This window comes from Carassius auratus, chromosome 10, assembly GCF_003368295.1.
Source record: "Carassius auratus strain Wakin chromosome 10, ASM336829v1, whole genome shotgun sequence".
In the NCBI taxonomy this organism is placed as follows: domain Eukaryota; kingdom Metazoa; phylum Chordata; class Actinopteri; order Cypriniformes; family Cyprinidae; genus Carassius; species Carassius auratus.
In genome coordinates this window covers 7,061,995-7,083,740 of record NC_039252.1, presented here as the reverse complement: position 1 = coordinate 7,083,740, position 21,746 = coordinate 7,061,995, and the positions used below count along the sequence as shown (strand labels likewise).

Below are 21,746 nucleotides of genomic sequence, written 5' to 3'. Positions count from 1 at the left end.
AATTAAATAAAAGTAGATGGAAAAACTTGAACTTAAAAATTTTCTCTTGGTAAATAAATAAAATAAATATTTTATAATAATTGCATTTGAAGTACTAAAAAGTTAAGCAGATTATTAAAATGAAACGATATATGGTTCGGGAAAGGTCTTGGATTTGGGATTCGCACTGACCCCAAAACTATCGGTCACCAACCTGTAACATTTAATAGACTTAATTAAGTCTAACTTAACATTTGAATAAATACTTTAATAGTATAGTAATGAAATAACTGGGGTTCTCAAATTATAATTCTATCTTATTTTCATTTTTATTTTATCACACTAGTGGCGTCTGGCTGTATAGGCTATATTATTTAATAGAATAGAATAGAATAGAATAGGATAGAATAGAATTAAAAGGCCAAACACTTTTAAAAAAACTTTTCTGTAAAATTTTACAGACAGCAGGAATATTTAAAGAATTGTACATCTTAAAACTTTATTCTCTTCTGACATTGTACGAATGCTGTAAGAACGCGTAGTTGTTCTCCAAACAAAAACTGCAGATTCTTTATCCTGACGTCGAGGATTCCGTTACTTGAAGTGGCGCTCTGAAGCGCGCGGACTCGAGGCACGCGTCGCCACACACGTGACGCACCTGACGACAACGGTCACATCAACAGAGGATCATCACTCCAGCATGCAGAGCTGCTGCTATCCTCATGCGCCTTATCTCACGGTAGTGCTGCTACAGTACAATTAATGAAAAACTCATAGGAATTTGGATGGGGGTCATTTAATAACATTAAACAATTACTTTCTCTCAGCAGGAGCGTGCAGCGCTATCAGCCAACCAATCATCGGCTGCAGATCTGCTGGACTTTGACTCAGGTGAGATGTGGTTTCTGAACCTGAGAAAATGAAAATGTAGATTAAGATACAAAATATGAAAACTGTGTTGTTACTATCATTACGTTTGAGTGACGTTAGCATTGTAATATGTTTTATTATTGTTATTTATAGCCTGTGAATTATTGTTATTTATTTTTGTATAAAAAGAAAAACAGTATTCTTTTTAGTATATATATTATTGCAGTGGGCTGAAATCAGTGTAATTTTTATTTTGTATCTAATCCACAGATGAGTGTCAGTCCACTGATAGACATTTAAGGACATATGAAGACCACACAGAGCTGAATAGACAGGTGGGTTTAATCCAGAAGCAGTTCAGTTCTGTTTTTACCATAAATTCATTGACTGAGATGACCTGTTGGGCCAAGTTTCCCAGGTTTACCCAACCTTTGGAGACTGAAAGTTGTTCAAGCCTTGATCCACTTTAATCCAAGACAGGTGATAGATGTAGATGAACATAGATTTAAAGGGGCCATGACACTTTTTAAAAAAAATCATTTTAAAATTTTACTTGAGGTGTACTTATGATGTTAATTAAGTTTTTTTACACACACAAAAACAAAACAAAATATTGGTAAAATGATTATTTTCAACCCTCATTCTGAACCTCTCAGAAACAGGCTGTTTTTAAGGGGTGGTCCTTTAAGGCTTCTCAGTAATCAGCAACTGTTATGATTGGCTGACTTTATCACAAAGGAAAGAGTCTCAACGTCTCCTCACCACTGCATGAGTGTTTTGACAACCTGATCAAAATAAAACCGTCATTTCCAAAAAAAAGCGTTATGAAATCATTTACTTACGGTTTGTGATGCAGCAGCAGTCAGGTCTAGTACCGCTTCAGCTTTCCACAAATGTTTCTTTGTGAACGTTTTATGACACAGTGCCTCGTTTACAAAACAAAATACTTTGATCAATCCTCAGACACGATCCGCTCATGCTGGGATCCTTCTGAGATCTGTATGAAGACGTGAACGAGCTGTTTTAACCAAGTGCATCAAAGCGAATGTTCTTTCACTTTATTTGTCCTACTGACAACAGACTCAAGCGTGTGGACTGTGTCAAAGGAAACACGCATCTGTAGCAGCAGTGACTGTAATTTCTATTTGCTTTTGACACGATACAACACTCATATTTAGCATGCTCAAGGGCCTATGCTGAGAAGATCTGTTGATGTGTTGCTCTGGAGGCAGTTTATGCAAACAACAGTTTTCTGACGACCATTACATAAATGCTTTTTAATTGATGATGAGGGCATTTTAAGTTATAAAACTTGCAGGATGTATTAAGAATACAAAGACCTCTTCTAGTGAAAACATCAAGGGAAATTTGGTTTCTCGTGTCCATTTTTGAAGTCAAAATTGCCCCTAGTCCAAGAATCAGCCAAAATACCCCACTTCAGTATAATCTCATGTATTCCCAAATCATCCTCAGATAAGTGACTGCATTTATTTTACTCCTTGGACTGGCCAGTGAAACATCTGAAAACGAAACGTCTTGGCTTCTCTAAAATAGTTTTTAAGAAGTTAAAGTGTGGTTTATTATTGGTCACCAGCGGGAAACTACAGAATCAGAACATGCTCACTTTCTCAACAATACCCAAATAAATATTTTTTTCATTTAATGTAACAAAGACCATTTTTTCAAAGAGACTTCACTACAAACTCATAAGATCCAGGTCTCGTTCACAGATGTAACCTGTGGGATTAAACAAGTTAAAAACATTTTAGAGAACTGGAAAAACATTCGCACACTGCAGCTGCTGATTTCTACATAAAAATGTCCTATGTGACATAATTGTCGACCACTTCTCTTTTTGTTTGTTATATTGCTTAGTGACTCAGAAATTATTATCTTGCCTCAGCAAGTGTTGTTCAGACCACAGTTTGTCAGTGCGACCGTATATTTGTAATTTAAATAACTGAGCAATCTATTCAGATTCTGCGGCATGTCATCTGATGCCATCAATGGTTTCTTATGAAAATGCATAAGCATGATTCTGCACTTGTTCAGGTTTGCGAGCTGAATGACTGTGAATGAGCTCATTCTGTTTTGAGGGCACATGTTTGACTAGATCATCATGAATCACATTATCTCATGTCTCCATGCCAGTGCTTGCATACTTGACTAAGTGTGTTAGTGAGTAATAATCATTTGTCTCTCTCTCTCTCTCTGCAGCTTCATGCCACACTCAGGAGAAAGCAAGAGGAAATATCTGCCCTAAAGGAGACAAATGCCCAGCTGAGAAATCTGGCTAAACAGACTGAAAACTATGCCACAATAATAGATGTAAAGGATTTTTTCTTGAAAATAATCAAGACAATACAGTACATTAGAATTCCTTACAATTACAGTGTACAGTTGCCAGTTTTTTATCTCACAATTCTGACTTTAGTTTTGCAATTCTAAATTTAATCTTGTAATTATTACATTTTTCTCAGATAAAAAAAAGTAGCAATTAAGAATTCAGTATAATGAGATTCAACAAGGAAGTCTTAGTTAATATCTCGCAATATTGACCTTTTTTTGCAAATGTCTATCTGAGAGAAAAGTCAGAGTTTGTGATATTTATATCTTATACTTCTGACTTTTTATATATAAATATATATATATATATATATATATATATATATATATATATATATATATATATATATATATATATATATACATAAACTCATAAAAACTTCTTACAATTCCAAATTTACATTTAGTAATTATGACTTTTTTTTTTTTTTTGGTTTGTTTTAGCCATGAATAAAATATAGAAAAAGCTTATTGTGACATTATTATCTCACAATTGTGAATTTGTTATTTGGTATTGCAAGATTCCACGAAAAGTCTGAATTCTGTGTTTATATCTTGCGTGCAATTATGTGAATATTAATAAAAAAATATAACTTCCCCATTAATGAATAAAATATGAATGAAATTAATCATAAATATTAATAAAAATTTTCATCTGAGAAAATAAGTAAAAAACGCAACAATCTCAGAATTGCATGAGTTTATATTTTAGACTTCTGACTTTCTTCTCAGATATAAACTTTTAATTAAATTTTAATTTAATTCGGAGGGAAAAATCATATCGAGGTAATTTTGACTTTTTATCTCACATTTCTGAATTCTTATAATTGCTAGTTTATATCCTGCAATTATAAATGTATATCTCACAAATTACGTTCTGACGTTTTCTTATTGTGAGCTTATATTTGATAAAAAATAATTGAGAGATATTAAATCAGGATTGTTGAAATAAAGTCAATTGTGAGATAAAAAGTTCCAATTACTTTTTATTATTATTATTATTATTAATCACAGGAAAATGCTTTCATAGATAGCAGTGATTATGAAAAAAAAAATTCCAGGCCTTGAAATCACAACATATATTCAGCAAAAATGCAGCATAAAATCAAAAATGAATTCAAAAGTTATTTCACTTTTCACTTTTCACCTGTGCATGTTATTCCAATGAAGAAAGGTTTGTCTTTGTCCCATTACAGTTACACCCACTTTCACCATTTCTATCCATTCCCAACTATTTTCTAAATGAATTTCCTGTTTCACCCTGAAATAAGCCATATTTTGAAGTAAAATGCATTGTGAACAGTATTTCATAACATATTTTTATTAAATATATGATTAAATAATTTTTATATTCGTATATATTGAACAGTTTATGGATGAAATGGGAATTATTTGCAGGTTTCGCATGTCTTTGATATTATAATTGTGACCAGTGCTGAACTGACCATTCAAAAGTCATCTGTTTTATAAACTGTGATATTACATTACACATATATCTGTGAAACTTCAGCAGCCAGAAGGCACCAAGACCTCCACATTATCAGTGTCACACCCTCGAATGACCATTTGTCAATTCCACTTCCTGTCTACTAGGCCCTGACATCATTCCAGAGAGACTCAGTATCACACTGCACTCCTGTGAGGCCAACAGAGGATCATTCTTCTGAACACTCCTGGATCTCTCTGCTGACAGAAGAAGAGCCATCAGATCCATCATCCTCAGCTTTCACTAACTCCAGCACCACTGACAAACAAAGCCCAGCATCAGGGGTCAAGAGGCAGCTGTGGTCCAGCTGGAATGACCTTCTCTGCGAAGATGTTGAAGACAACATCTTGAACTGTCCGTCCAGTTCCAAGCAGCCCAGGCTTGAAAATGAACTTGTACAAGTAGACTTGGAACATCTGAAGGCCCAGCTGGACCAGGATGAACAGGCTCCACCGCAAATAAGAGAAGATTCACGCCTGACCCAGAATCAAATCCTTGAGATGTCCTCCAGAGGCTTGATCGCTCAAAAGGTGAACATATTTGGGCCCTTCCATGGGCTTCGAGTGGTAACACAAACCCCATCTGTCATATCTGATCTTAACATGAGTGGAGATGATGGAAAACTGTGCTTTACGACTGCAATCAGGGACCACAGTACAGTAAAGACCAAGGTTTACCCAAGTGGAAAAGCTTTCACTTCTCACACACCAAATGGATCTTGTAGGTTCCTTTGGGTTCCTAATGAGCATTGAAGGTCTTTGACTCAAATTATTAAAAAAAGCTACATTTGTGAGAAAAAACAACTTAGTTCAGTTTAGACCAACAAAGGTCTTTATTTTAGTAAGGCTGCTTTTGAATTCCCACCATTGGTCAACCTTTCAAAACTAAAGGTTCTTTGTTGGAATCAATGATTCCATGAAGAACCTTGAACATCCATGGAACATTTCAATGCACAAAAGGTTCTTCATAGTGGAAAAAGGTTCTTTAGATTTAGAAAGTTCCAATTGGATATTTAAATAACTTTCCGCTGCAAGGTTTCACATGTGACCTTAAATGTGACCTATGCTCCTGTGACCTTGTGAGGAAACAAAAAGTCAACTGAATCTGCAGTTATCTTGGAAACAGTTTTTTTATCTTCTCAACAGAGGAATAAAGCTGACATACCACAATGTTCATCACAGGACAAGGAGATCAAATCGTATATACAGTACATTTATTGAAGCAATAGATCCAGTGATGCAGGACTCAATATTGACAGTGTGTAGAATTTTATACTAGAAATAAATTATATTTTTGTGGTCTTTATAAAAAGCTGATTTAAAAGCGAAGCATGTCATTTCTGGATCACTAGCTACACCAAACTGAATTTAAAAATAATGATAAAAGAACTGGTCCTTTCCTGTTTTTTCCATTGGTTGACCAAACACGTAGCCCCACCTCCAAACTCACCCCATTGGTTGAGCCCAATAAGGCTGTTCAAACACACTGCAGTTTTATTTAATGCCACTAGTGGTACAAAATTGTACATCTTCTATACAGTAAATAAAATACTAATATTTCCACAACATTGTTTGTTGATGTTATCAGTGTAGTGAGAACTTCAGGATTTGACTTTTTATGACTATGTAATAGTGTCAAAGCTCACTGTGTTTGCATGTTTTTTCATACAGAGACAGGAAATTTCTTCATGCCAGGCTACAATATATTCTCACCACATGGTATGAAGAAGCTGGCAACAGCATTAGAAGGTAATCAATGTGCGTCTCAACCCACAAATGCCTTCACAATATTCCTATTGAGCAGCAAAAGGGCTTGCAAAGACTGAAAAAGAAAAAAGAATGAATAACTTAAACACCATTTCCTCAAGGGAGCATTCCAGGGATTCATAAACAACATTATTAACTGTATATTACTTGCTCCAGCATTAATATTATACTGTTTGTAAATTGTACGTCAAGGTTACATTCCTGCCAGAATTCTTACCGAGTCACAATCTTATTAGTATCGTATTAGGCTGTATCCTGGTTCTGCTACAGTTGAGTATAAAGGATCATCTGAGGATGAAAGATGCAAGAAATGGGAATTGAATAAACAGAAGAAGAAGTATAAACTCATTGCTATATGCATATCATATTTTCATACTTTCTGCAACTGGTGGTGGAGGTGCTGCTGCTCTCCTGAAATAATGCACAGCAAGACGTAAGGTAATATTTAAGCTGATGGTCATATTTACATATGAACACAAAAAACCTAATCATTAAATGGGAAACTTGTGAAATCTGCCATCTGTGAGGAGTGAGGGCTCACCTGCCAGCCGTGGGAAGGGAACGAGTGGGAGCTGATCTCTGATTATTGTAGAAGTTCTCATACAGAACAGATGCTGAGAAAAGATCGAGTTCATAAACATTATGGGACAGTTTGACCAAACATAAAATGTCATCATAAAAAAGTTCATGCAATTTCTTTTCTTTACAACAGACCATCAAGCTCTGATAAGGACAAAGGCAGGGTTATTATAGTTAACTAAGCATGTATTCACACCAGGAAATGTTTTTCATCTTATTTTCTTTTATCAGCTACAAACACAATATGAAGAAACTTATGAACATCAGATCAGACAATAAACGATGTTGTAACAAGGATTTTGCGAAGACGAAGAAGTGCTGCAATACGGTTTCAACGGAGAGAGCATGCGAAAAAAAAAGCGAAAGTGAAACTTAAAAAAACAGCGCACATGGGAAAGCGATTGCAGGCTTTCACAAGTGTCAGCTAACTGCGCGATTGCCCGTAAACAACCCCAACCGTACCAGAGTTTGTTTGGAACTGAACCGAGACCACCTCTTCAGCTGGGTCTCGGTTCGGTTGTTTGGTGCGCACCAGAGTGTGAATGCTGTATTCACACATGCCAAAAAGATCCTCACCAAAGGGGGAAACGAACCAGAGTTTGTTTCAATCAAACCAAACAAGACGGGTGTGAGTACACCCTAAAAGTAAAACAGAAACTAAAATTTTGTAAGAATTGTTACTTAAAACTTTAACTTAAGCAGAATAAAATACAAAAACGTTTTGTTTCGGCTAGATGCCAAAGCTACATTTCACATTTTAATTTAGTTTAACTGGATGTGGTAAAATACTTCAAAATGGGATAAAATTAATTAAAACTATATTAAAAATGACAATTTTAAATTAAGTTAAAATTAAATTTTAAAACTGATTAAAAGCATTATTAGTATTAAAAGTATTATTAAATACTTTAAAATATAAAAGACACTTTCCAACTTTCTGCTGATCAACACTATTGATTCATGTCACCAACTTGATGTGAAATCTTTCACCCTCATACAAATTCAGCTGCATGGATTTCATTTGACCTGACTGGATGTCGCCCGAGAAGGTGTTGTTGTGAAAGCCTGCTGCTGAGAGTACCTGGTGGTTTGTCTCCAGTTCTTCTGAGGTTGATAAAATGCTCGATGTCTTCTTGAATGTTACATTGCTCCAGTGACTTCCTCACTTCCTCATAGAGCTGCGTGACACAGATACACATAGTGAGATGGGTTCCACATGTGGGTCGTACCTGATGCCGCACAGTGGGTCTACCTCATCGCTGGTGACACACTGCTGGGAGAGATGGTTGAGATGTGTCCACACCACGTTTCTCAGGGTGCTGATCCTCTCCATTTCCTGTTTTTCAAAAAACTGTGGCAAACATGCACACCAGATTAATTCATTCATTCCTCATTCAGTACACCAGTCGGTCAATAAACACCAAATATATTACAACTTGTCGAAGCATGTTTTAATTTAGGCAATTTATGTTTAATTCAGTAGATTTTTTTTTACCTTTAATGGTTTTACAATCAACACAAGCAATTTAAATTCACTTCCAAGAGGTATGCAGGCTTCACATGACCTGACATGAGCGTGTTTGATTTGTCATCGATCTGTTTTGATACACAGTCATCAGTGTTGGAGTGTGTGATGCAGGGTGGGGCGTAAAGCTCACCTCACAGGCTTTGACATGCTCGTTCAGCCACTCCTCTCTCAACTTCCCCAACAAGGACACATTCTGACTATATATCCTGTCTATTATGGAGTTGAAAAAAAAGGGACATTAAAATTAGAAATAGAAGTGCTGTGTTGTGTTTATGGCTGGTCTATACAGATAAATAGTCACATCGCAATATTACATCTTCTGATGATTTTTAAATCATACCTTAATTTTATTTCTCAGCTTACCCATCATTTTAACAAAACATTGTTTTACATTGCTTTACTAAATAGCAAAAGATACTTATTAATGTGCATTTTAATACACTAATATAAAAATACATAGACATATAAACCACATACATTTCTTTAAAACATTTTTTTCTGCTAACGATTCCACTTCCTTAATTGTTTTATTTTATTTTACTTCTTAGGAAATCTTTTTTTTTTTTATTACTTTTTTTTATTATTATTATTATAGAACTTTCATTATATCATTTTGATATTCTGATAGACATTTCATAGACTTTTCGTTTTAGAAGTGACACAAATGGAGTCCAATATTTGGCCTTAAGATATATTAAACAATACCAATAATACTAAACAACCATATTTAATTAATTCATTTATTTTTATAAAATACTTTTGATAAAGAACTGATAAAGTGTGTCTGGTCCTACACATATTGACATATGAACAACCAGTCCATAACTACACAAGCCTTAAGACTCATTCAGTTTGGAATCAGAATACTCAGCAGTGTGTTGCTGATTCACTAAAAATAACTGACTCATAAGACTTAATAATTTGGGAATCAGATCAAACTGATTAAAGAGTAGGCCTACTTTGTCGATTTACTGAAAAGAACCAACTCATAAGACTCAATCATTCACTACACTAATCTAACTATTAATTTTGCACTGTAGATTTAATAGCAGTTTTCAAAATGGCCAATTATTAGTTGAATAAAGGGGATAGTTCACCCAAAAATGAAAATTTTATGTTTATCTGTTTACCCCCAGGGCATCCAAGATGTAGGTAACTTTGTTTCTTCAGTAGAACATAAATTATGATTTTTTTTAACTCTGCCACCTATCTCTCAAGTGGACCATTGGTACTCCAAATTGGTCTATTTGAGAGATAGGTGGCAGTAATGCACTTATAAGTCTGCGATCTTCCGTAAAGCAAGAAGAAGAAGAAGTTGCGTCATGCTGTTGAGAATGCGCTCAGGACAGTTCGGACATTGCGGTGATTCAGAGGTAAAAACTATATAAATACTGTTCAGTTTTTATTGCACAGACCAATCGTTTTGTGTCTTTACCACCATTGTATCATCACAAGCCTCAGGGATTAATTTGGTATGTGCGTTTATGTTTTATTTACTCTCAAAGCCGTAATTCCCATTCACTTCCATTATAAGACTGACAGACTGCAACAGTTTGAATTAAAAATCTTTGTTTGTGTTCTCCTGAAGAAACAAAGTCACCTAGATCCTGGATGTCCTGGGGGTAAACAGATAAACATAAATTTTTCATTTTTGGGTGAACTATCCCTTTAATTTGCCTGATGAATATATAGGTCCATCATTCGTCTTAATGCTCTTATATGTATAGGTTGTGTAATTAGCCTAATGACAAGTTTGCAAATAAACATAGCCAGATTTGTAAAAAAAAACTGCATACACGCATATATATACCCTGGTTAAAATATATTATTATAAGTGAGTATATTATTATTGCATTTGCTGACATTCTTACCGGCTTCCTCTGCCGTCTGCTTGGCTTGCTGTGTTTTGGCATACAGCTTGAAGCATAAGAGAGAAACATCATTTTTACAACAGGATGTCTTTGAATAGTCATTCACATCTTACAAGCACATAATACAAATAGCTAAATGGCCTTTCTCTCTTCTTTAGCTGTTCTCTAAAAACACTCGCTACAAAGGTTTATAGCCTTTCAACAGCTCCAGAGTCTTGTCCTCAGGGGATTACAAATACGTCCGACACTGCTGCGATGTTTTAGAATGACTTACAGCGCTGTACATCCCCCAGCAGTCATGGTTTGTTTTGCATGCTGCTTTGCTGTACTAACTCATTTGCCTCCTCTCAAGAGATGCAGCTCTATGGAATTTAGGCCTGGATTCTTCTCTGCTTCTATCTCCATTTATAAAAGGAAGTGTTCTGGGTAAACATTAGTTTCTATCATGTCTAACACACAAAACAGAACTAGATCTGAATTACTTGAAGGACATTTGAGTGCTTGCAAAGCAGCGAAAAGATAGTGTTACAGTTTTAGGCATTATATTTTCAAAGGATTGTTCACCAAAGAATGAAAACTGTGTCATAATTTACCCACCCTCAAGTTGTTCCAAACCTGTATGAGTTTCTTTCTTCTGCTTGACACAAAAGAAGATATTTTGAAGAATGTTGGTAACCAAACTGTTGGCTTCCTTAGTTTGGAACAACTTGAAGACGGGCGAGTAATGACAGAAAATGGTAAAACAGATGCAAGAAAGGAATACGAATCAGAATTAATTTGCAAATATCACAATAATGTCATCACTGCCCGTTACATCTCGATTCTTCCATATCATTCCAGAATGCTTGATTCTGATTGGCTGGAATGTGTGCTTTATTGTGCAGGAAGTTCCCGTCAGGTTTAATCACCATTCTAAACTAATGTTCTGGCTAATACATAACAAATTATCAAAGGTCAAGTCACCTTTTATTGTCTACCAAAAGCAGTCACTGTTTCTTTTTCCTGTTTTCACACTTGCCCACACACACTTGAACATACACTGCCCAGCAACTAGCAATTAATTTCCCTACTAAAAAAGGTCAACATTTCCTACTAGCAAGAAGTTAGCACTATTCATTTGTTGAAGCAGTTAAACACAAATTTACCATCAGTAGAAAACTCCTGAGCACAAACTCTGTATTTCACACATGCTTAATCCGTTTCTCTCTCACACATACACAAATCAATGACTTAAAGGGATAGTTCACTAAAAAAATCACCCTCTGTATGAGTTTCTTCCATCTGCTAAAAGCAAAAGAAGATATTTTGAAGAATGTTGGTCACCAAATAGTTGACAGTAGCCACTGACTTCCACTGTATCTTTTTTTCATACCTAGGAAGTCAATGGTTATTGGCAACTCCTATTTGTGGACTGACATTTTATCATTCTATGTGATTGGGAAATTTTTAAAATATGAAACTTACAAAATGTATACACGTTAGTTGCTTTAGTCTGAATTTCTCATATAAGTTTAATATTTAACAGTTCAGCTTTTGGAACATCAATCCAGACATACCTTGCTAACAACTGTGTAAAAAATGCAGATAAAAGCAAAATGCAGGAAGACCGGAACAGAGAAGAGACTTCTATATATATGCACTAAAATGCAAGTGAAAGCAAGATTCTCGCAGTGGTCATATAGGACAAAAAAAAACAGATGCACTGGCACAGTTTTAATTGCGTACCTTTTCTTGCTGCTTCGAACTGCTAGTGGAGGCGTTTCTGTTCATGTTCTGTTCTGCTTCCTCTTTATCTCGACACTTTTGCTCATAAGTCTTCTTTGCCTTAAAAAAAAAAAAACACCTCGGTTTGCATTTAAAAAGTGTGACAAATACAACTTGTCTAAATGTAACTATAATCTATATTCTTTGTGAGCTATAATGTGCCATCTTTATTATACTGCACAAAGAATCACCCTACCACAGAACCACAACAAACGAATAGTGCACACATTTATTATCATGTCAAATTAATGGTTTGTTTATTTCTAGGAAAGCGTTGTATGCAACATCACACGTGGTACTACAGAGTTTCAGTTCAGAACTTGTAATCACTGATGCATCATGACACCTTGATGTTAATAAACTTAAGGGAAACCAACCTGAATTTACCACTTTCAAGAATGTTTCATTTCAGCTTAGATGAAAAGCTGTCTTTTTAATGAACAAAGCCATTCAGCACAGATCACTTCTCATTTTGTGCAGCTAAAATCAGGTGCACTCATTCACTTCCCTCCTGCCACTGAATCAGAACATATACTTCCCAAAAAGGAAATAAGGTACCATAGATAAGTGGGCAGCTAAACCACTTATTATAGCAACAGCACTGACAACAATATACAAACTGACAACACTTTGCTCTCTCTCTTATACTTACATCAGTCGTTTTCTTATATTGAGCGGCCTTCTGCTTATGAAGAGCATCCATATGCTGTTCTACCTGAAAAAAGCACAACTTTTCAATTCATATTTTTAATGAAACATCATTATGTTCTGTAATAAATTAAGTGTAATTTTTCCCTTGATAAAATACTTTCTTCTATACTTCTATAACAAGTCATTTGCAGGTTGATTCACCTGAATAGTGCAAACACTCTCTCACACAATTAAAACATTGTGCTATTTGTTCTGAGAATTCCGACCAGCCAGCATAGCAACACAGGCTCAACCAATGGTGTGAGTTTGGGGCGGGGCTACCTTTTTCTTTGACCAATAGCAGACGAGGTGACTACTGAATATATTGCTAATATTTAATTCTACTACAACAGATGATTTCCCAGTGCAGATTTCCTCTTAGGTTTTAAAAAAATATATTCTTCCCTGTCAGTTATTTTTTGTCACAGCTTAGGATATTTTAAATAGTGCGTTGTTAGAGACAGTATGTGATTTTATGGTGCCATCAGCCAAATAACAAGCGGCAACCTCTCGCTCTCTCTCGTGAAGCCCATACGGAAGTGACTTTAACTGTAATTCATCGACTGGCCGCTTGAGGCGTGAATCCCATACACTGCTTTTTTTTAAAGCATAAAAAAAACATGTTTACAGCCTGGTGCAAAAAATAATTTTGGTCTATATAGCTAATTTTGCCGTTCATGACAACTGTGAGGGGTGAATTCTCAGTTTAAATTATATTAAGCCTTAAAGTTCTGCATAATTAAGGGCGTGGCCTATTGAGTGACAGGTGGATTGCTGCTGTTGTCACCATTATTGTGCTAGGTGGGTGTGGCTTCAGCAACCAGCTCCTGCTTTTTTGCCCATTTTCGACTGGCTCTGCCTACTTTTGGCTTCAAAACCGCACTTCGAAAACCTATGGGTGACGTCACGGACACTACGTCCATGTTTTTATACAGTCTTTGGGAAATGCGCTCATTAGCAAACAAAGATGGGAGATTTCAAATCACATACTTCCAAGACATCCTGCATCCTCTGAGCAACTACTAATGAGATGAATGGGAATGCTAACTATCTCCAGGTATGAAAAGTTTGAAGAATCTTTCCATTTGGGGACAGTGGTAATGAAGAAAGACACACTTCCAATTTGATCAGTACGTAATGAAGCATTTAATGCTGTTTGTACACCTTACCTTCTTCCGGGCTTCTTTCTGTTTCTCTCTGAAGTCTTCTAATTTCTTTGCTTCCTCCCTCATGGTTTGGGCCAAATGCAGATGGGACAAACTCACATTTTCTGTTTCTAAACACACATTTTAAACAAAAGTAGAGTAACCTAACAATAAACTGCAATCATTAGGTTTGCGGACAGTATTTACTTACGTAATTTGAAGACATCAAGCGAACGTTTCAGGGTGCTAAAAACCAGAAAAACAAAAACTTTGATGAGTATCCTTTGTGTGTAATAAAACCATTGTAAAATTGCTGACATCAGTCACTGGTATAGGACTCAGTAAAATGTCACCCCATAGTAAGAGGAAAAGCACTAACCACAAACCAACTACAAACGTGTGACCAACACAAACACTGTTTAGGTTTGTACTTTGAAAATGATCAGATACAGTCTATCAATACCGTACTGTTCAAATATGATCTTTTTGAAGGGGATCAATATTCACCAAGATCAACACAATAACATGTCATATTCAATCAAGAACCATCTGGCTAAACGAATAAAAGAATTTAACTTTTACAAATTACAATCCTTTTGAGAAATTGCACTTTGTAAGAATATAACCATTATATTAACTGCATTAACTGTTATTATACATCGGTTATTGGTACTTACTTCATTTCGCTGTGTCCACACACTTTCTTGGACAAACCCAGCAGCTCCTTGGCATATTTTTCTTCTATCGCGGCTCTGGAAATAAGTGTGTTTTTATATTTTAAATCAATGTTTTGTACATAATTACTGAGTTAATCTGTTGGTTTGGTTGACCTAAATGTATTTGTTATTAACTCTAATTTTAAACAAATTTCATAAGGCATGAATATTGAGATTTAGTTTCACACTTTCTATATTAAGGAAACATATCCACACATTTAGGTGTTTTCTCCACCATTTCTCCAACATTTTTCTATAACTTCTATAATTTTTCTTTAACTATAACTTATTTGTTTAAGTATCCCAGCAAGTCCGCTAGGATAATAAGATTTTAAGAAACAGATCATAAATCAGCTGTAGTCAGGGCATTCACATTTGTTAAATACATGTAATCACATTTGTGTCAATACAATATATTGAAAACATTGCTAATCATGCATTAAAGGGATAATTGACCCAAAAATTTTAATTCTGGCATCATTTACTCACCCTGAAGTTATTTCATTCCTGTATGAGTTTCTTTCTTCTGTTGAACACAAAAGATGATATTTAGAGGAACACTGGAAACTCAACAGTTTCTGGTCCCTATTGATTTCTATAGCATTTTTGTTCTTTCATATGGAAATAAATAGGGACCAGCATGTGTTTGGCTACCAGCATTCTTCAATATATCTTTCTTTATGTCCGACAGATGGGAAAAAAAACACACAGGTTTGGAACAACTTAAGGGTGAGTAAAAGCTTGATTTTTGGTTAAACTATCCCTTTAAGAAAATAAGATGGCCCATTTTAATTTCATGTTGACTTTAACTTCCAGTATTTGTTTCTGTAACTCTTTGATTTAACACAGTAGCACTTTGGAAAAATTATTACTGTAAATCATTTTCACTTCAAAAACAGGAAATCTTGCAACAATGCTCTTTATGAGGTATTTTTCCCCCTCTTTCTTTGAAAAAGAAAAGACTTTGGTTACTGTAACATTCTTTCAGTTATATGCGAATGCACTAAGGAGGGTTTACCCCAATGTAAAAACATCAAGAGTTAGAGGTAGAAGTGTCAAACTAGGTGGTAATGACTGTGACTTCTCACCTGGCCTTCATGAAATCCTCGATTTCTTTACACGTCCTTTTGCCATCATTTAAGTGCTGGACAATGCTGTCATATCCAGCTGTGCTGATGATTTCAGAGTTCTGATATCACAATTGAAGAATAAAAAACAAGGAACAAAAATATAAACAAAACACATATGCTAATATTTGATCAAGTAACTTCACAAAAGCCACACAGATTATTCGTAATCTGAAAGCACATGCCAGGAATCCACAAAGTGCCACATGTATCACCAATTCCTCATGTAGCCTTCAGGAACGTGGTGGTTTGGACTGTTGACTATCATTACCCATGAGAGCTCAGTCTCTGTAATTTATAAGTCTGAGGGGCAGACATAGCATCATACCCAGAGCCACAGTCATCATGAAAAATCTCCCAAAATAAAAGCTAAGAAAACAAAACTAAATTGCACCTTATTGCCTGCTTTGCCTAATAAGGTCTCAGAGTTCTCAGGCTGCCTTTGCCAACAGTCAAATAACATGCAGACACAATTCAGCACGAGACTGCACACTGAGATGCGCTTTTTTATTAGCAATATATTATTATATAAGACTTCATTATTTGGGTTGTTTAATGGACGACAAGGCTACACATTTTGTGCTGACCACACTTCCCTTAAGGGAAATCAGTCCTGTTTCGATATGTGACAGGCGAGCTTAAAATAAAATGCTTAACTATTTGTTAAACTTATACTAATTCAAAGCAAGTCGGTTGTCATGTAGTATTATACAAGTAAACATCATGTCCACTTTATATTTCGATAAGAATTGACTATATGCCTCCACAAAATACGAAAACCTTACCCAAAAATTATCCTTGAAATGCAGTTCTCTCATTGTGTCGGCTGCTGTTAGCTCACTCAGAAAGTGACGGCGAAGTTCCGTGTAAGGCTGAAATAATGCTGTTACTGATTTTACACAGCCGTGATGGTCGGTTGCACATCGAGCATAAAAATAACAAGGATCTGCGGTCCTAAGTACGGATCTTTCACGCCTGTCCAGAGAGCGAAAGTTGCTGTGTAACAGAAAACGCACCCGCAAACTTTAGTGGACTATTCCACCACCTAGAGACTGAACTGTGAAGTTGCATTTTTTATGAAGTTGGAAAATAATGTCCCATTCTTGGAATTTGTGCTCTGTATTTATCCCATTCAAGTGCACACACACACATCAATGAGTAGTGAACACACTCTACTCTCTACTTGTCAGCATAGCAGTGTAGGACATCCTATATATCTTAAAAATGGCACCCAAAGCAAGCATATAAAGTGAAAAAGAAAAGGGCCTAAAATAGACCTTTGGTGCACACCGCATAATACAGGAACCAAAAAAAAAGATGATAATTCCCCAATGGTCACTGAGAAAGTTCTGTCTTTAAAATAAGAGGCCAACCCCTGCAGGGTAACCCCCTGAATATTCAAAAACTTTTCCAGATAATTTAGCAGAATACTATGATCATCAGTTGTATCGAATGCAGCATTTAAATCACTGGCTCAAAATTTCAAAAATATCCTTGAAAAGACAAGTTGACATAACATCAGACTCACAGCTGGAACATTAGATTCACAGTTTAAACAATTTGATGCTAGCTGTCACAAGTCACAGCCGGTTTGCAGATTTGAGTTGACAGATTTCATAGGAAATTGCAGTCTATGATGGTCACAAACTCAGATTTTTTAGTTTCAGACTCTGATTCCATCTAGACAGCCTATTTTAGAACAAAGTGCTTTCTATTGTCAAACATTTTCTAGAAACAATGCAAACGTTTGTTGTGATAGAAAAACTTTTAAGTCTGGTAGTGCTTGATCCTCGATTGCTTAGTGATGGCTGTGTTTTGAAATGTCTTCAGATTTTCACAAAGTTGAGAAGTCACTCCAGCCTTTAGCCTTAGAAACAATCTCAGCTAGCTATTAATAAAAAAAATACTTGAATACAATGGGGGTGGTGTATATTAAAAAATTATAATTAATTACATAATTAATAACATAATAGTATAATCACCTAAAACATAATAATACTACATGAACTAGGGTTAGGATTAATAGTTAACATTTAATGCATTTCTTTTAAAAATGTTATGTTTAAACCAAAATTACCAATAGATGGCTGCAGTGATCCACATATTTTGCTCACTATGGTCCAGTGATTCTAAACCAGGGGAACTTAAATAGATTCAAATTATTTAAATTTAAGTTATATTCAAATAATCACATTTAAAACAATCTAAAAAATAATATAACCTGCTCTAATAGACATAGAGCCCAGCAGCAAATTGTAACATCTTTTAAAACTGTTACAATTGTTTTTACTGAACTAGCAAGCTAATATACTTACCAAATATGTTTTTTTGATAACTGACAATATTGCAAAACATTATTATAATTTACTATATTTGCTATTTGAATAAATTTTAAAATCTAATTTATTGCTGAGATGTGATCTTTATTTGTCTTCAGTGTCACATGATCCTTCAGAATTTTTTTAAACAAACACTTTGATTTGCTGCTCAACTTTTCTGATTACCACTGTTGAAAACACTGATACATTTTTTTTTATTCTTAGATGAATAGAAAATTCAAAAGAACATTGTTTAAAACAGATTTTTTTTTACTTTTTTTTTTGCCATCACTTTTGATAAATTTAATATTTATTTACAAATAGTACAATATATGTTATCATCAATTTTCTGTACCTTTATAGTTGTTTGCAAAACTAAAAACAAATAAAATAAAACAGACTCTCTTTTTTTTGTCTATCATCTTTATTAAAAATTAAGGGCACAAACTCATACCATCTCTCTAGCCAACCCCTTTGAAAACCCTAAGCACAAAAATCTCAAATTTAAAAAGACATACAATGAACAACTACCTCAATAAGACCTAACCTAAAATATTCATACAAAGTGTCCTGGTCACCACATTGGTTTTGCGAAGCATGCCGGTCTACAAAAGGCAAAACATAGCAATTATACATTTGTCATATTAAGACAAGGTCTCTTAGACTGTGATCTGTTCCTTGGCTGATTTAGAGAAAGTGTAGATACTGTGTTTGGGCTTTGGAGGGCAACATAAGCACAACTGCAGAGCGAGAATCTGTTTTAAAAAAGCATCCAGGTTGCCAGTGAACTGCAGACAGGTCTTATATCCTCCTCACAGCGTCGTCAATCTCACTTATCTGCTCTTTAAGTTGGTTCCACTGCTCTGGGTTCAGTGAAATACCTGTAATAAACACATCAAACAGAGCTCTGAGAAACAAAAAATTCGGTCCACATATGCAAAATCCGTAATTTTTTTTTTTTGAGTTTTGGGCATTAGAGTTACTAAATTCAATTCAATCCAAATTAGTTATTTGTTCAAATCCTCACTCCATTTTAATTAAACAGAATGCTTTAGTACACAGTTGCATGTATGTATGAAAATCTTTATGACAAGGTATTGCTATATTTGTGCATGTGAAAATGATTCACAATTATTTATCTTTGCATTCAGCTGGTGAAAAACAGTATGCAAACATGGCTAATTTGTCCGTTTCTTTTGCTTCTTGCATTTTTTAACTGTTTTGCAATTGTGCTATGGCCTTTTGGGCAAAACTATTTTTTTAATCCATTCATGAGAAAATATACACAATATCAAGATACTGATAATATATATATAGGCTATATTTAAAACTGTATTGTATGTGTGTGTTTGAGTGTGTATTCCCCTGTAGAGCACAGGAAAACCCATATAGGCATAATGTAACACAATGTTTTGAGAAACTGTTTTAAGGATAAACATGGTCAATATAAAATTATAATTTAATGTTATATATTTCCATTGTGTGTGTGCTTGTATATTTGTGTAATACATTTCGCAATTTACTTATTTTTTCCGGCTTTAGTTCCTCTTTCTAGATGTCCTTGTTACACTGTAATTATGCATTTGAATGCTGAGTAATATTATTTAACTGCATGTAGTTACTATATGGTTAGGGTTAGGATTTGTGTTCGGTTTGGGGTTACTTGCATGTAATTATGCAGAATTTATTGCTATTATAATAGCAAGTATATGCAACATGTGTAACAAAGACACCTTAAAATGAAGTGTTTCCGAAATACATTTAAAATGCATAGCACAATCTCAACCAGGTGCCATTTCTTCTGTCACATCTGAACCCACGAAGAGCAACACCTACCTTTCCGGCCTGGTTTCATTTCACCTTCTTGGTCTATCCAGTATTCCCGGATATCAATCAGCACTTTTCCCTTGAAATCACGAACACTCACATACCTCATCTTTCCGATCTTAATAAAAAAGAAAACAATACCTATAATATATATATTATAATACATTATATAATTGTGCGAGGTTAATCTGCATTTAAATTAAACATATACATTTTCATTGCAATCTTCACCTGGAACATATTGTCATTTTTACTGCTACTGCTTTTAGAGCCAGATGACACTTTTGAGGTTTCTCCACTTTTTTGTTTCTTTGATGGCTTTTCTGGAGTCGCTTGCCTCTTTCTCTTTGCCTGAAAGACAGAACGTCACATCAAACACAAAGCCAGTAACATAGAAACTGTGGATTTGACATTAAAATGGTACTTCTAATGTTCTGGCAACACAAAATGGGTGGTTATTTTCACTAAATGTCCAAATTTGCATAAGTAAATACTCTTGGATGTGTGTGTTTTTCTTTCAGTTGCATAAAAGTGTAAGGTGAGGATATTGATTTCGATACCTTCGTGTCAACTTCACTGTCAGAGTCACTGTCTGAGGTAGAAGACAACACTTCCTTTGACTTTGGCATTCTGAAAAGGATGACAATGCCATTAAAAATGAAAAAGCAAACCAGGGCAAAACACAGTTGTGGAAAGCATATATGTAACTTACACTAAAATATTTAAGACTATTTTGCTTAAAACTAATTTTGGAACACAAAATATACATTATCTACGAGTAGGTAAGGTTGAATCTTCGTGCTTTGAAGTGATGCTCTAGCATGCAAGCTTTTAAGAAAAAAAATGCATTTATTTTCCAATGAAGCAATGCTTTTACTTGGACTTTTTTTAAGTTTTGCATATATTTAACAGAAAAGAATCAATGGCGTCGCTCGTTTATAACGAAGAAGGCCGCAAACGTTATGAACGCGCAGCAAGATGGCCATTTGCCAACAGTTTCCTTTCAATGAAATCTGTTATTGCAACACGTCCGCTGACATTATAGTCGTGCTCGAGTATTATAAACAGTTGCACGTATCAAATGACTTACGTGATGTCTTAAAGTAAACGTAGGGTAGATAGAGTTAAACAGAAGCTCATCCGATGTGTGCGTACATCCGTTTGTTCAAAACCTGTGCAGATTAGAGCGCGCGCTTGCGGGAGCGCCCCTGAAGACCTGCATTATGGGAATTGTAGTTTTGTGCATGTATTATCAACGCTTAAATTAAACAGCTATTATGGAAGCTGTAATGAAGCGACATTTATTTTTAGGTCCCGAACAATGCAGTGCATGGATCCTATTAAAATAGCTCCGTTTCTTCTGCAAAATGAATCACATTTTTGAAGGCCTTAAAATGCTCGAAAACTCACAAAATTGGACACATACATCAGAACTTACAAAAATGTACATCTGACATGGGTTTTAGAAGTGGGTGTGGCAAAATGACTCGATAACACCATCTATAAAATTTTAACTAAGAGCCCCTTCTGCTACGTTGCGTTGCACATATACAAAATTCGGTAGTAAAACACCAATATCTACAAAAAAAAAAAGTCCCCTGGGACAACATACAATACCCAACATGAAGTCAGCTATTTTTAATTTCCTCTATGATTTTTGAGCAGTTTTTGCCATTTTCATTTTTGCCATTTTTGCATTATTCCGCAAACGTGTGATGGAAACAATGAGACCAA

The 21,746-nt window shown here is 35.1% G+C and overlaps 3 protein-coding genes across 3 annotated transcripts; 1 reads left to right on the top strand and 2 right to left on the bottom strand.

Moving 5' to 3' along the window:
- Nucleotides 1-471: 471 nt before the first annotated feature.
- On the top strand, nt 472-5,731 carry mcidas (multiciliate differentiation and DNA synthesis associated cell cycle protein). Its single transcript, XM_026274607.1, has 5 exons — nt 472-718; nt 807-870; nt 1,120-1,184; nt 3,067-3,177; nt 4,789-5,731. Exons 1-5 carry the CDS (start codon nt 680-682, stop codon nt 5,431-5,433), a joined length of 924 nt encoding a protein of 307 aa, XP_026130392.1. The 5' UTR covers nt 472-679; the 3' UTR covers nt 5,434-5,731.
- Nucleotides 5,732-5,872: 141 nt separating this feature from the next.
- LOC113110410 (proline-serine-threonine phosphatase-interacting protein 2-like) lies at nt 5,873-16,886 on the bottom strand. The gene is made up of 15 exons (XM_026274605.1): nt 16,653-16,886; nt 15,829-15,929; nt 14,702-14,776; nt 14,236-14,270; nt 14,049-14,155; nt 12,842-12,904; nt 12,151-12,249; nt 10,426-10,471; nt 8,685-8,764; nt 8,279-8,377; nt 8,108-8,204; nt 6,989-7,061; nt 6,824-6,858; nt 6,665-6,735; nt 5,873-6,502 (listed from the first exon to the last, which is right to left on the bottom strand). Exons 1-14 carry the CDS (start codon nt 16,683-16,685, stop codon nt 6,680-6,682), a joined length of 999 nt encoding a protein of 332 aa, XP_026130390.1. The 5' UTR covers nt 16,686-16,886; the 3' UTR covers nt 5,873-6,502; nt 6,665-6,679.
- Nucleotides 16,887-18,590: 1,704 nt separating this feature from the next.
- On the bottom strand, nt 18,591-21,226 carry LOC113110429 (activated RNA polymerase II transcriptional coactivator p15). The gene is made up of 5 exons (XM_026274625.1): nt 21,103-21,226; nt 20,573-20,642; nt 20,244-20,363; nt 20,022-20,130; nt 18,591-19,066 (listed from the first exon to the last, which is right to left on the bottom strand). The coding sequence occupies exons 2-5, from the start codon at nt 20,639-20,641 to the stop codon at nt 18,987-18,989; spliced, it is 378 nt and encodes a 125-aa protein (XP_026130410.1). The 5' UTR covers nt 20,642; nt 21,103-21,226; the 3' UTR covers nt 18,591-18,986.
- Nucleotides 21,227-21,746: the final 520 nt, after the last annotated feature.